This window comes from Corvus hawaiiensis, chromosome 8 (genome assembly GCF_020740725.1).
Source record: "Corvus hawaiiensis isolate bCorHaw1 chromosome 8, bCorHaw1.pri.cur, whole genome shotgun sequence".
Taxonomy (NCBI): Eukaryota; Metazoa; Chordata; class Aves; order Passeriformes; family Corvidae; genus Corvus; species Corvus hawaiiensis.
This window is the reverse complement of record NC_063220.1, coordinates 24,810,792-24,823,863: the sequence shown is the minus strand read 5'-3', so window position 1 is coordinate 24,823,863 and position 13,072 is coordinate 24,810,792. Positions and strand designations below refer to the sequence as shown.

Genomic DNA, 13,072 nt, shown 5'->3' with positions numbered 1-13,072 from the left:
GAATGTGCCAGACTTAGGGCAGAGTTTGGAGAAGTATACCCTGTGCTCCTGAAGTGCAAATTGAGAGGTCTAACCAGCGATTTCAGTCTTGAGCCTCTGCTGTCTGAAGTACCAGTGCAGATCTCCCACCTGTGTCTGCATCCATATGAGGTAGATCCTTTAACCCAGGTTAAACCTTAGACTGCAGCACACTGAATTCCTGTAGAATGACCATGACTATGTCAGTAGGGAGTGGGCCAAGTTGCCCATAGTACAGTGCCCTGTTTGCTTTGTTGCATGGAACTTTCTTCAGCCAGGTTCCACAATACACCCATTAAAATAATCCATCTGATCAGGATCACAGTATTTCCAATAAGTTTATTTCCTACACTGTACAGCACTTGCCTCCCATTAAGAAACCAGCAATCCTCTGTCAGTGAGAACCACAGTACTGTGGTAAGTGTACAGATTTTTGTACTTTGCTTCTCACCAAAGAATGGGTGCTTGACCCATAACAAAATACTCTATGTTTCTTAAATATTGGAAGAAAGAAAAAGACATTTTAATTTCACCTTTTAGTATTGCTCATACAGGGTCCTTAAGGGTTCAGAACTCCAGCTGCCACATGAACTATTGTTCCCGAAAGATGTGCACACAACCATGTTGTGTAAAACAGCAGAAGTTGCCTCACTGATCACTGCTCCTGTAGCATCCTGGAGCCTCTATCAGTCCCCTAACCCCTTCCCTACCCTGTGAGGCTACCTGTCAGCCCAGTGCTCCTGTGTGACAGTGAAGATGCAAATATACAGCAACAGCAAATACAGATAAATCCAAGGCACAGAAGCGAACATATCTCTAAGAAACTTCACTGTGCAGCAGCAGACTTTGGAACAGACAGAAGATACACATACAGGAATGCATGACTCAAACAAAAATCAAATCCTAGTGCTGAGGAATTTATATTTTGGGAGGTAGATGGCTAACCAGAGAGATATACCTCAGATAAGTCACTTCCAACTCCACTGAATCAAAGTTAAGAGATGGAAGACTACTTTTGGCCTTAAAACTAGATTTTGTTTAGTTGTGAGCTGCCTCCCATGGCAGCTAAGGAGGCAGAAGATGTCCTTGTTGTTTACTTTCCTGTGTAGTATACGGGGAGGAAGAACTGGTGCTGCTGAACCACCCACAGGAGCAGGTATGGAAGGGCACAGACAGTTTTTGGCTGCAGGGAGCAGGGACAGTGTCACAGGGTGGGCCAACACAGATCCCCCTCCTGTTGGCCAGGACATGCCGCAGGGCTCAGCAGGCAGCTCGCTTGGTACAGCAACACCACAGATAGAGCCACACACAGCTGTGTCCCTCCTCTTATCCAGGACTGCGACAGCTTGAGGGGTAGGAGAGCACAGCCCAACCAGTGCCAAGGCGGGAAAGGAGGAGATGCCTGAGCTGCCGCCTGAAGAAACGCCTGCCTTGGTGTTAGGAAGAGGCTTATGGCTCACACACCATGCAGCTGCTCCAACCAGAACCCTCCATTCTCCCAGCAGGCTGGGAGTGCCCTGTCACCTTGGCTGCAGCACCTGTGCCCATGTACCAAAGCATGAAAGGATGGCATGTGCTGTGGAAGCGGGTCCCGTCCCCTGCCCTCCCCGCCCTCCCGCGCGATGCGAAGCACACGCTATGGCAGGCAGATGAGAGTATGACACAGACTTACATCCAGCGAGGGCTCCGGCATGTCGGGTGCTCCCTGTCCACCAGCCTGACCCTCTAAGGCTGAGGAGGGGTTAAAGGGCAGGTCACTGTGTGGATGGTTGCTAGAAGCGGCCGGGGGTGGCTGCCGGGACTGCTGGGTAGGAGGCCCGCTGTGATGTAATGGCTGCCCTGACTGGCTGCTGGGGTGAGGGACGTGCAAACCTTGCTGCATGGAAGTATGGGACTGATCAGTGCTGCCGGGATGAGGGATCTGCGGAGGAGGAAAAAAGCAGGAAAAGAAAGTGAGGCCACAAGGTACAGTGCTCGCCATGCCTGACTCTGTAACTTCATGTTATAAAACGAAATGAATTTAAAAATGACACACACAACCAAAAACCCCAACAAAACCAATCAACAAACAAAAGAAAAAGAAATAAAAAAGCACCATCGGAAAAGAAAACTCCATATCCCAAAGCCGGAGGAAGTATTTCAGCTTTTTGAAGGTTGTCTGCTAGGGGGAACAACACACTGGACTTGTGCTGTTGGTTTGCTTCCTTGTAATGTGGAAAACTCTTTGTGAAGATGCAAAACAATGCACTGCAAAGAGGAGGGAAGGAGGCTTATGGGTGCTGCTCAGCATTAGCAAGGCAGATGCTTTTGCCCTAAAAGAATTTATGAATAAATGGAGAATTTGTGGAATGATCCCTATGCCAGGAAACTCATGAACTGAGAAAATGCATCATTTCTGCTCAGCTCCCCTATTTGGTAGCTTCCTGACACCGCAGCCTATTCCTGTTTCAGCTTATTACAAACATCTTGCAAACACCAGCTCTTCCCCACTTCTTCCCTCCTTTTCTTCTCAGAATGCAACACCCCTGTTAAAGGCTGAAGGTTTTCCTCACTGATATTCCTGGGTTCTGACGGCTGACAGAACCAAGGCGGCTCAGGAAGCGCATTTCCCACCACGAGCCGAGCTGCTGTGGGTGGCTGCACACCTGCTGACTGCAAAGTACACTGCTTTAGCTTAAACTAAGCCAACGATCACACTCTGCTTTGTATTCATGCTGTGGATGAGTTCTCTAGCAAGAGCTTCATGGATTTTTATGTTTTTCTGTAGGGAATAAACTACCAATCCACATATGCCTTCCTAACCCTGTTACTGAATGGGGGAAAAGTCTTTCTCACATGACAGAGAAGCAATAAAAATGCACAAGTCCAATTCTTCCTTCTGCTGCATGTCACATTTAATTCTGGTGGATTCTCTGGGGCTTGACCTTGGTGCCATGAGAAAGAAGAGTCTGAATGCCTCAGAATCAGATACCTCATGTTATTTGGGTATATGGAGAAACAAAAAATGCACACATTTTTTGAGGAATGCTACATATTGGACAAAGTGAAGCTGAAATAAAAGAACAAATACATACAACAACAGCATGAAATTCATCCAGCCAAGCCAACAGAAACCAGCAAAATGCTATGTCAGTGTTCACCCTTTCATATCACATAAGCTGCAAAGTTATCTTAACCTCAGCCTTCAGCTTTGGAAAGCAAAAAGGAGGTTATTACAAAACTTAATTTAAATGTTCCCATTGAAAAAAAAATAGAGAAACAAATATTTAAAAAGTACTTTTCACCACTCTTAGGAAAACTGAAACTTGGATACTGATCCATTGGGACGGTCACACTCAGCTGCATGGAGTGTGACTTTCAATACTTTGGTATTATGAAGGTTTGTGGAAAGGATCCTACCTGCAACATGGCATTTGGCTCTCTTTCCCATATGAGATTTTAAAGTAACTGGCAAAAAGTACTGATGCATATCTTGCCATTGGGGTCACAGTCTGACTACTTGAAAAACATTCTACAACACTGTTGTTACCTTAGGGGTAAGTTTGTACAAAATCTGCCCACAGACCACACTTTAATGTAAATGAATTTGCAGCCCAAAAACCTTGCAAACGTCCAAGTATAAGTAGATGTTTGTCTTAATAGTACTGCTTCCTTCCTCACTCATTGAGGATGTGTGCAACAGAAAATGTGGAAATTAGAAAGCTTAATAATAACAAAAAGTAAAAAGCAATTTATGACAGTGTTGTTAAAGTGGGAAACCAGTTTCCGGAAAAAAACAAAACCAAAAAGGATTATATTGAATAGTCTCTTACATTTGTCCCTGAATGCTGAAGGCAAGGGTCAGACTGACACGTCTATATCAGCAATTATTTAAACCAGGGGAGGAATTCATATGTTCTCAGACAAATTTCAAAACAAATAAGCTGGTTAGAAATTCTACATTATGTTTATACAGGCAAGGATTTAAATATATGTATATTTAGTTGATAAGACAGCCACTTGAGTCCTTAGACAACTGTTGTATAGGGAGTAATTGTTTATTTTAAGACTGATGGCCACCATATTCTTTGAAGAGCCATTGTAGGTTCAAAATCCATCTGACTTAGGCCACTGGCTCCACCAGCCTCCCAGTGAGAATGCAAAATGCTCAGGACTGGAACACTTTCTATTTGCATTCAGCTAACTAATTAAAAGTTTGATATGGTGCAAACACATTGTAAGGAACACACTTTGGGTACGTTTAGCTTGTACCTGCAACTCCCACCATTTTATTCTGAAAGCACTAACCCGCACTATGAATGCAGAGTCTAACAAAGTTGCCTTTGCTTGCATAGCAAGATAATTCCAGAGTTGTTTTTAGAGGCATAAACTTTGCCACTCTTAAAGCATTTACAGTCTATAAAAGAAAAGCTTATAGCAGACAACTACATCTTCAGCCTGATAGCACAGAACACAACTCTACAGCCCAACAGTGACCTCTAGGAGCGCCGAGATGTACCACCGTGCAGCAACAGGACTTGCCAGCTGCACAGCAATATTCCTTCTGTCTCTGAAGAATATTATTAGTGGGGGGGGAAAAATATCACCAGGTTAAGTCAATGATTTATATCTCTCTCCATTACCAGGGTCACAGTTTTACCAACTCTTTTGCTGTGTTAGATACCAAAACTACTAAAAGATGCCGTCCTGCCTGCCCTGCTGATGTTCTTGGCCACTTTTCCCATCCGCCCCTTTTCCATGTCTGCAAGGTGAAACCTTGTAGACATGCACTGAATTTCCCCACCCTGCCCCTGAATTAGTTTCCAATCTCACCAGTACCTGGGTCCAGATCATTATATGGCTTAGGTAACTCTTTTGTTGGTCTGAGAGGGAGGAAAAGTGAATACAAAACAAGAGCGATGACTTTTTACAGTGGTACCAGCTCTTATCACCTCACTGTGCATATGAATCCATGGTGTCATCATCCATTGCTCAGTCACCCCTTACACTGTCTGCAAGAAGCACTAAACTAGAGCTAACTGAATTCTCCTCTGTCTAAAACTTGTTTACAATTTCTGAAAACAAAACATGATGTGATTGTGGCAGCTGTTCTGAAGCAATCTTGCACTGTTGCAATGTAGCATCTGTTCCACAGCTCTCACAACACTCTATGCTGGGGAAGGGGTATTCTGGTCATGTTTCAGGTCTTGATTTTTTTCTTCTTCCATAGGAGTGGAACAGCAGTGTTGAGGGAAGGAAATTCTGATTGATTCATCCCTGGTTACCCAGCCCTACCTACACTGGGCAAGTATCTGCATTTCCTGCAGCGACCTACAGAGTGACTCCAGAGAGTTGATCTGGAGGGATCAACTTTCTCTACCTACCACTGCGTAAGGGCCACCACATAAAGCTTCAAAACAGGAATGTCAGGAACTTCCTCAGCAGCATTCAGCTCCAGTAAGAGAGACCTCAGGTGTAAAAGGACCAGACCAAACATCCAATCCCAACTCACCTTGTAAACTTGTAATGGCCAAAGTGAATAGTATGTGCAAACTACTAAAATCTACTAACTGTGTAAAACGGAAAGACAGAACCCCAGAGAAGAGCACAGGCAACATCTTAAAACCTTGGTTCAATCACACAATTTGTTTACAGTTGTTTTTGTATGAAGTGTCTCTCCAACGACATGCAGCTACACAATTTAGGCATGTGTTAAAGGCATATTATTTCTCTAAAAGTAGTGATTTTAAAGATGCTTTTCTTGAGTGTCTGCTACAGACAAACAGTTCATTTTGAGAGAAAAGAACAAAAGAAAGAGGGTAAGAGAGAAAGAGGAAAGCAGAGATAACACTGAAAAGGCTGTGTGGGAGCACTTAGAGTCCTCAAATGTGGACTGAAGACTGCACAGCCACGTTGACAAAGTTAATCCAATTCTCCTGTGCTAAAAGACCTGAAAATTGGTCCTCATTACAGAAGACCAGCCATTGACACAATGTAGGAATCTGCTTTAGCACTGCTTCCTATTCCCAAATGGTATTGCTTGAGTATCATGATAGATGAGGGAGAAATGAGGCAAAGGTTTACTTTACCTGCCAGCTATCATAAGCAAGTGTCAGATTTGCTACAGATTGGCCCACAGAACCGAAAGTCCATTAACATTTGCACAAATACACTCCCACAGCTCTGGAACATGCATAGCCTTGAGAAACCTTCATCTCTGCTACATGTAAACAGTCCCATTTTCAGAAAGCTACAAATTCTTCACTTTTATATTCAACCACTTCGTATCCTACCACTTCAGAAATTTCATCAGGGCAACTACTACAGCAAAGGTATAGCTGTTAACTGATGAAGTCAAGAGGTAGGTGCCAGGTAATGGGAAACAAAGAATAATTCCTTGTGAGTTTGATTCAAAGGAAAGCAGCTGTGAGTGGTTCAGGCTGATATTATTTCCTCTCACTACTGTATTTTAATACTGCATGGTTGGTTCTAATGCAGAGAATTCTGACCACTCTAAGATGCGTATGTGGAATTTGCCAATGCAAAACTATGTTTACAGCATGTTTGTTCTCATTTATTAGCCTGTAAAATGGTGAAGTCATTACAGTTTCTGGACTCTTCCTTTGCAGACAGTCTTGGTACTTGGACTCTCTCCAAACTATACTAAGAACTCTTTCTCTGCTCTCTTCTATTTCTCACCATCCTCCTTGGAAAACCCACTGCCAGCTAGAGGAGACATTGACTGAGTAGGCTTTTGCTGAGCATCTGCTACCACACTTCCTCATTACATTCTGAAATTGTACTTTCTAGGATTCACTAAAGACACAGCACATATGACTTGTCAAGTTAAACATCCTTCCTGTGCAGTAACAGCACACTTTAAACCCCCTGCCCTGCAACTTAAATGAACATAAAAGGATGTACACACACCCCACACACTAAGTTAAAATAGATGACTAACCATGCCTAAGAGCTAAATGCTGCTGGTAGCTTTTCTATCACCTAGTTGCTGCAGTACTGCATTTTCTGGAGATATATAAAGTTCTGTATAGATAACTCAGTGCTCTGAGCAAGCTGCTTTTCCAATGCACAGTTCTGCCCCACCATCTGAGACCTGAGGAACCTCTATTTTTCAGTCTCTTATATCGATACTCTCAGACCAGTGGCAGCATCTCTCCTTGAAATCTACAGGCTTGTCCTATTACCAAAAGTTTAAAGGTGCCTTTCATGCTACTTGAGTAGAATTCCCCCTCAAAACGCTTTGATGCAAATTCTTCCCTCAGAGAAAGAGCCAGGGAAGATATTGTCCCTGCTCTGAAGTCATCCAATATCGTGCTTTAACAAGCTGTCTCTTGGAGATGGATATTCACAGTCCTGCTGGCCTAGGGAATGAAGTACATTTTTTTTTTCATGTGTCAGAGCAAAGCACAATGATTAATACAAGCACACTGAGCCAGGTTCTTTCTTTTGGATAAACAAGCTTAAATGGCAATTCAAGAAGTGCAGAAATGCTTTTCCAAAAACTCAAAATGGCCAGAAACTAAATATGGCATTTCCGGCATTTCTCAGGATTACTCTATTTCACAAACTTCTCAGGTGAGAAATCCACAAAAAGTATAAGGCAAGTCCATCAGCTGGATGAGAGCTCCTCACCCCCACGAACGAGAATCTACGTGCCCAGCACCATTACTTACAGATTCCTGCATGGGGTGACTGAGAGGTTTGTCGAGAGCTGCCATGCTGCTCGGCATGTCTGGGGGATGTGACAGCTGTGGCCCATGCATGAAGTCATTCATAGATGTGCCACCAGGATTCCCATGCGGGAAGTCAAAATTGCCATGACCTTGGTAACTGTTGCCTGAAAGAGAAACAGATGTGATTTGTTTCCCAACGTTGATCTCTCCGAGTATCTTGCAGGAGCTGTGTGATGTGACGCCCTCCCTGCACAGCACAGGGAGCTGTGACAATGAACGTGACAACGCTGTGTCCCCAGTGCTGAGCGAGAGGGGACAGGGCACTCGGCTTCCCAACACTGGCTGCTGCAATAATTCATTTATGTGTTGGAACTAATTGAAAACTGCTGACATTTTGAAAAACTACTGCCAAGTCCCCACATAAACTTAACCATGCCGAGAAGTAAACGGGATATTAAATTCTATGGGATATTTGTATCTGGAAGCATCTCAGTGTAGCTGAGACTGACATCCCAAGTACCAAATTATTTATAGAACACCTGTGTTATTTATGTCTATGCTTCTACACACTCAGTAAGATTGTACCATTGCTTCAGTTTCTGATGAAAGTAATTGACAGAAGTGAACCTGGGAGATGCCACAATACCAGTTCATAGCACAACATCCGTTTTACCCCTTTATAAAAGGCACAGAAGAGGTGTTCATATCTAATTGGAGCTCCCACAAAATGTAATAAAAGTCAGTTGACTGACTGGATTTACACACACATCCTGAAGCACGCCTGGAGTCCCCTGGTGTTCTGCAGAACAAGAACTGTATGACCACTGTCCATATGGATCCAGCCCACCTCAGCCCAGGGATCTCCATCTGAATTCTAAAGCAAGCAGGTATCCCAATACAGGGATTTTACTCTTCATATTTTTTTGTCAAGATTCCTCTCTTAACACTTCCAACTCATATATCAGCTCTGGTGGTTTATTTGCTACGAACAGCAAAACTGAACAGCAAGAAAAATGAACTAAAACCATTCACCTATTTCATACAAGCAACTGAACTGGATGATACTGAGCTCTGAAACAACAGAATAGTTTTGGAGATTGCACAGAGAGCCTGCAGTTTGTCAGCTGAAGTACAGCAGTTTTAAATATTCAACTCAAGAAGGGAGTTTGACAAACTGAAGTAGTTGCATCATTTGCTCTTTAGCACAGCTTCACAAGCAGAAGTTTAATCTTGAAGGAATAGAAGTCATTAGCCATGTAAGAGTACTTCTCAAAGACGTCGGGACTTTGATCTATCATGTAAATACTGCAGAGCCTTACTAATTCTCATTTTGTTAATCTGCAAACTGGATGAGTCTCACAGAACATAGCTGGTCTTGCCTTGCATCAGGAATAATTAATTAGCAGGCAGCTGGAATGTGGTCTTGTACTACCGAATATTTGTTATATTTGCAAATTAAACTTCAGTATGCTTCTGTCAAACCCAAATAAACAGACAGAAACCACAGCAGTAATACTACTACTGCATTGCTCTAAAGACATGTTAATCAGAGGACATTATGTAATTGCAATCACTAAGTTTCAGTGCACGTATTGATGGAGAATAAATATACAAGGCAGCATGCCCAGGGAGTTACAGCCATGCAGCAGCAGGCCCCTCTCTGCAGCAAGAGTAGTGCCACGTGCTGAGGGAGAGACCTGTCAGACATTTAGGATAATCTGGTGCACTGCATTGATATCCCTATTGCAGGGGAAATAGGAGAGCATGGGTTTCACCTGCCAGTGATGACTCAAGGCTCCAAAGAGCAGTGACTACCTCTGCTACAGGACCCATAGGGGAAGGCAGCAAAATAACATTCTAGGCAGCAATGCTCACACAAAGCCTAAACCCCACACTTGACGTGACTATCCTGTCCCCTCCTGAGTCTGAGCCGGAAATATGGTGAAGGATAGACAGCTCTGTTCTCAGGCTCTCACTGCACTTCACTCCTACTAAATGAGGGAAAAAATTGTGATTCAGTTCTTGGCTTTGTTATAGTAATCATTCATCTGTTTGAAAACCTTAAAAGTTTTATCATCTGTCATCAGTTTTGCAGCCACTGGAGCAAATTAATCGTATTTTGCACGCAATCTATATTTTTCTTCAACGCCTGCAAAAAGCACATGTATCACCTTGTAATCAATTTGGGGATTCTGATAGTGTGAACAGTTGGTCTTTTCCCAGAGCTGAACTGACTCATATCATGTTACTTGCAAAAGAAACAGTCTCTGGCTTCATGTTTTTGGAATTGTCACTATAACTGAGTTATTCACAACATACCAGTAATTTGAAAACCTATCTCCATTGCCTGTATTTAGTTCCCTGTTCCTCAATCTGGTAGCACATGGGCAGAGGAACTCAAAAGTAATTTTCTAATGCAAAGGTGTTTGCAAGGCAGCTAAAAGCTCTTTAAAAGTCATCCCTTTTCTGGTGGCCTACTAAATGTCACTCACCTGGCCACGAGTTAACCTAATGGCCCAAGTAGCAGGGTTAACGGGTCAGGTTCTCTACTTATGTAGCACTAGATGTTTTCACTTGAGAGTGGAACAGAAGGAAAATGCACAGAAAAAAAGGCAGAAATATGTCTGTTGTGGCAGGCCATGAATATAGAAGGTAACATAGAATGTTTCTTGATTCAGGGAGAGCTGCATGACTATGAATATGACAAGCATCAAATACTCAAAATAGTAAATAAAATAACTAAATAAGACAATATACTACTAAAATATAATGCTCACTAAAATATACATTCTGTTGAACAGATGAATCTTAACTGAAAAGACTTATGCAGAATTTCAGAATTGCAGCCATATAATTTGCTTTCCTCATGCATCACTCTGAGAAGATGCACTGACACACCTGAATCACAAGGCTGACTGAATCACTGAGTTCTAGAGTGAGCAGCTGGGTGCACAAAGCTGTAAAACTAACCTTGGTTACCATACTCGGTGGAGTTGTTGCCTCCTGGAGGAGGAGGTAGGGAGGGGTAAGGTGACGGGCCAGGACCCAAAGCTGCAATCATCTCCATTACGTTTGGCATGATCATCTGGCTTGGACTCATGGTCTTAAACCTTTTTGAGGGAATGCCATCTGGGTCATCTTTGATGTGAATATCTGACTTTATAGGGACCGGCCTCCAACTGCAGGTTGGATCAATGGTAACTTCTTCAAACTCGGAGCTGTAAAGTAATGTGAAAATTTAGCATATCAGTTGAATTTTTTAAAATCAATTCTGCTGAAGTTTCCATAAGAATCTGCATGGTAACCAATGTTCTGAAATGCTCTAGTGTAATACAACATTAAGATCTTTCACTCCTCAAGTGTGTGCTGAGAGCAAATTTAAAAAAAGGCAACCATGAGATCACATTTCTGTGTTTACCCACACAACGAAATCCAAACACATCGATTTAGTTTGCCACCTGTGAATCAGAGGGACTGCTTGTAATTACAAGAAAGCATTTAATCCTCCATTCTGGATCTTCTGTCTGCTTCACTGGTGAGGCTGCCATTAAGAGATAACCCAAACAAGATCTATGAAGAAGATGGAAACTGATTCACTCTACCACCTGCTCCACCAAGACGCCGTGCAATAGACAGGTTCAATCACCAAGATCTATTGTGGTGTGACTATCTCAGTATTCATTACTATATCTTCTAGTTGCTTAGTCTTGAATATCAGGAGGGAGATCACTTACTTTTGTATAGCGTTCAGAATGCCCCACATATACTGGTCAACCTCCAAGCCCTCCAAGAGAGCAGTTTTACTAGAAAGTAAAAAGAACCAAACTTCATGTTAGAATATTGGTAGGGAAAGAATGATTTGGGGCAAATAGTTTTAGTTCTACATCTACATTACCAGGATATTTACATCAAACAGATAAGATAAGGATATGTCTACTTGTGTGTGTCCACAAGCTGTTCACATTCTTTAAGTAATTTTTGTTAGTGAAATACGTTGCAAATTTAAAGTATTTTCAAACACAGCAGATCTCTCCTGTGAACATCAGTTAGCACCATTTTTTTTAATTAGATCTTTCTCTTTTTTTGAGCTCCACAGTACCATGGCTTCAAAGCAACTATGTATTACAGCTATTTTACTTAAGATCAGCACAGATGGGGACAGAACAAAACAAAACCAGAAATGATTTAGCTATGTAGGCACTTAGATCTGAATGCAGGTGCTCATGCTCAGAGAAACAGTACAAAAATTTAGCCTGGATGCATGAATACATGAATTAAGAAAGCAAGATATCCAATTCTTGTGATATTTTTAGCCCAACTTAGGAGAAAGAAAAGATTTGGGCAGTTTGGAGAAAGCACTTGTGTGTTACGACACGAATCAACCATGGACAGTAATTGAAACAAGCTCATCTCCAGCCTGCCATGTCCAAAGAACAGCCAGAATGGACAATCCCCACTGCTGTCTGTACCTAACACTGGCTGGCAGAGCAGGGACCCAACTGGAGACTTGTGCAGACCCAGTGCCAGCTACAGCTGCTGGAGCTGAAAAGTCCTGGCTCCTCGGCTGAGGCTGGAACACGCTCCCAACCCTGTGCACTGAGCATAGGAGGTTACAGACACTGGACGGGCCTGCAGACATTCTGCTGTTTTTTCTGCCCAGTTAAACATAAGGATGGACAGTCTGTAACCACTTCTGAGTTTTTCTTCCATTTTTTCTGCAGTATACTAGCTGTTTTCTGGTCAAAACATAAGTTTGAAATTATGCCAAGGTATCCATCCCTCTTTTCCTCTAAGCAACAACTCCAATTTTTTGCTCCCTGGAAATTTTTTACTTTTTTAAAAATTAGACTTAGTCTGGATTGTAGATATCTGCCTTATCAATGTAAATATTTGAGCCTCTTTTGAACTCTACACAACCCGTTGATAATCTGTAATGAAAGCTTGTGAGAAAGTATCTCGTTATATGTTTTTAAATTTCTAATAATCCAGGGTGGTAAAATATTGCAAGAATTCTCATTGGACTTTATGCTCTTTAAGTAAATGTGATATATAAACCTTATTTCCTAGAACTTCCTTCTTCTTCCCTTCATGACCTTAAATATGATCTAAATTTGGTCAAATTGTGTACAACTGCATTTTATGTAATATGGGTGCACTTACTTGCATACTGGACACCGCCAAGTTCCTCTTTCACAGTTCAGTTGCAAGTAAGATTCCAGATCAAAGCACTAGGTATCAGAAAGAAACAAAAAGGAAAAAACCAAACCAGACAAAACAAAAGGAAACAAACGGAAAATTCTGTATTAAATGAATCAGTTAGACAAAAGTAAAACTGACATGAAAAAAGCCTACTAGCACTGATAACTAAACCAAACAGCTTA

General features: G+C 42.2%; 1 protein-coding gene across 10 annotated transcripts in view; it reads right to left on the bottom strand.

The window, feature by feature from the left end:
• Positions 1 to 13,072, bottom strand: part of ZMIZ1 (zinc finger MIZ-type containing 1) — a 303,291-nt gene that overhangs the window by 6,330 nt on the left and 283,889 nt on the right. For 9 of the 10 annotated variants that reach the window (XM_048310656.1, XM_048310660.1, XM_048310659.1 and 6 more), the window contains 5 exons: positions 12,852 to 12,919; positions 11,426 to 11,494; positions 10,662 to 10,909; positions 7,692 to 7,855; positions 1,691 to 1,939 (listed from right to left, as the gene is read on the bottom strand). In XM_048310656.1, the coding sequence (XP_048166613.1) occupies positions 1,691 to 1,939; positions 7,692 to 7,855; positions 10,662 to 10,909; positions 11,426 to 11,494; positions 12,852 to 12,919 (798 nt within the window). The remainder of the gene's footprint in view (positions 1 to 1,690; positions 1,940 to 7,691; positions 7,856 to 10,661; positions 10,910 to 11,425; positions 11,495 to 12,851; positions 12,920 to 13,072) is intronic. The other variant, XM_048310661.1, reaches the window with a different exon arrangement.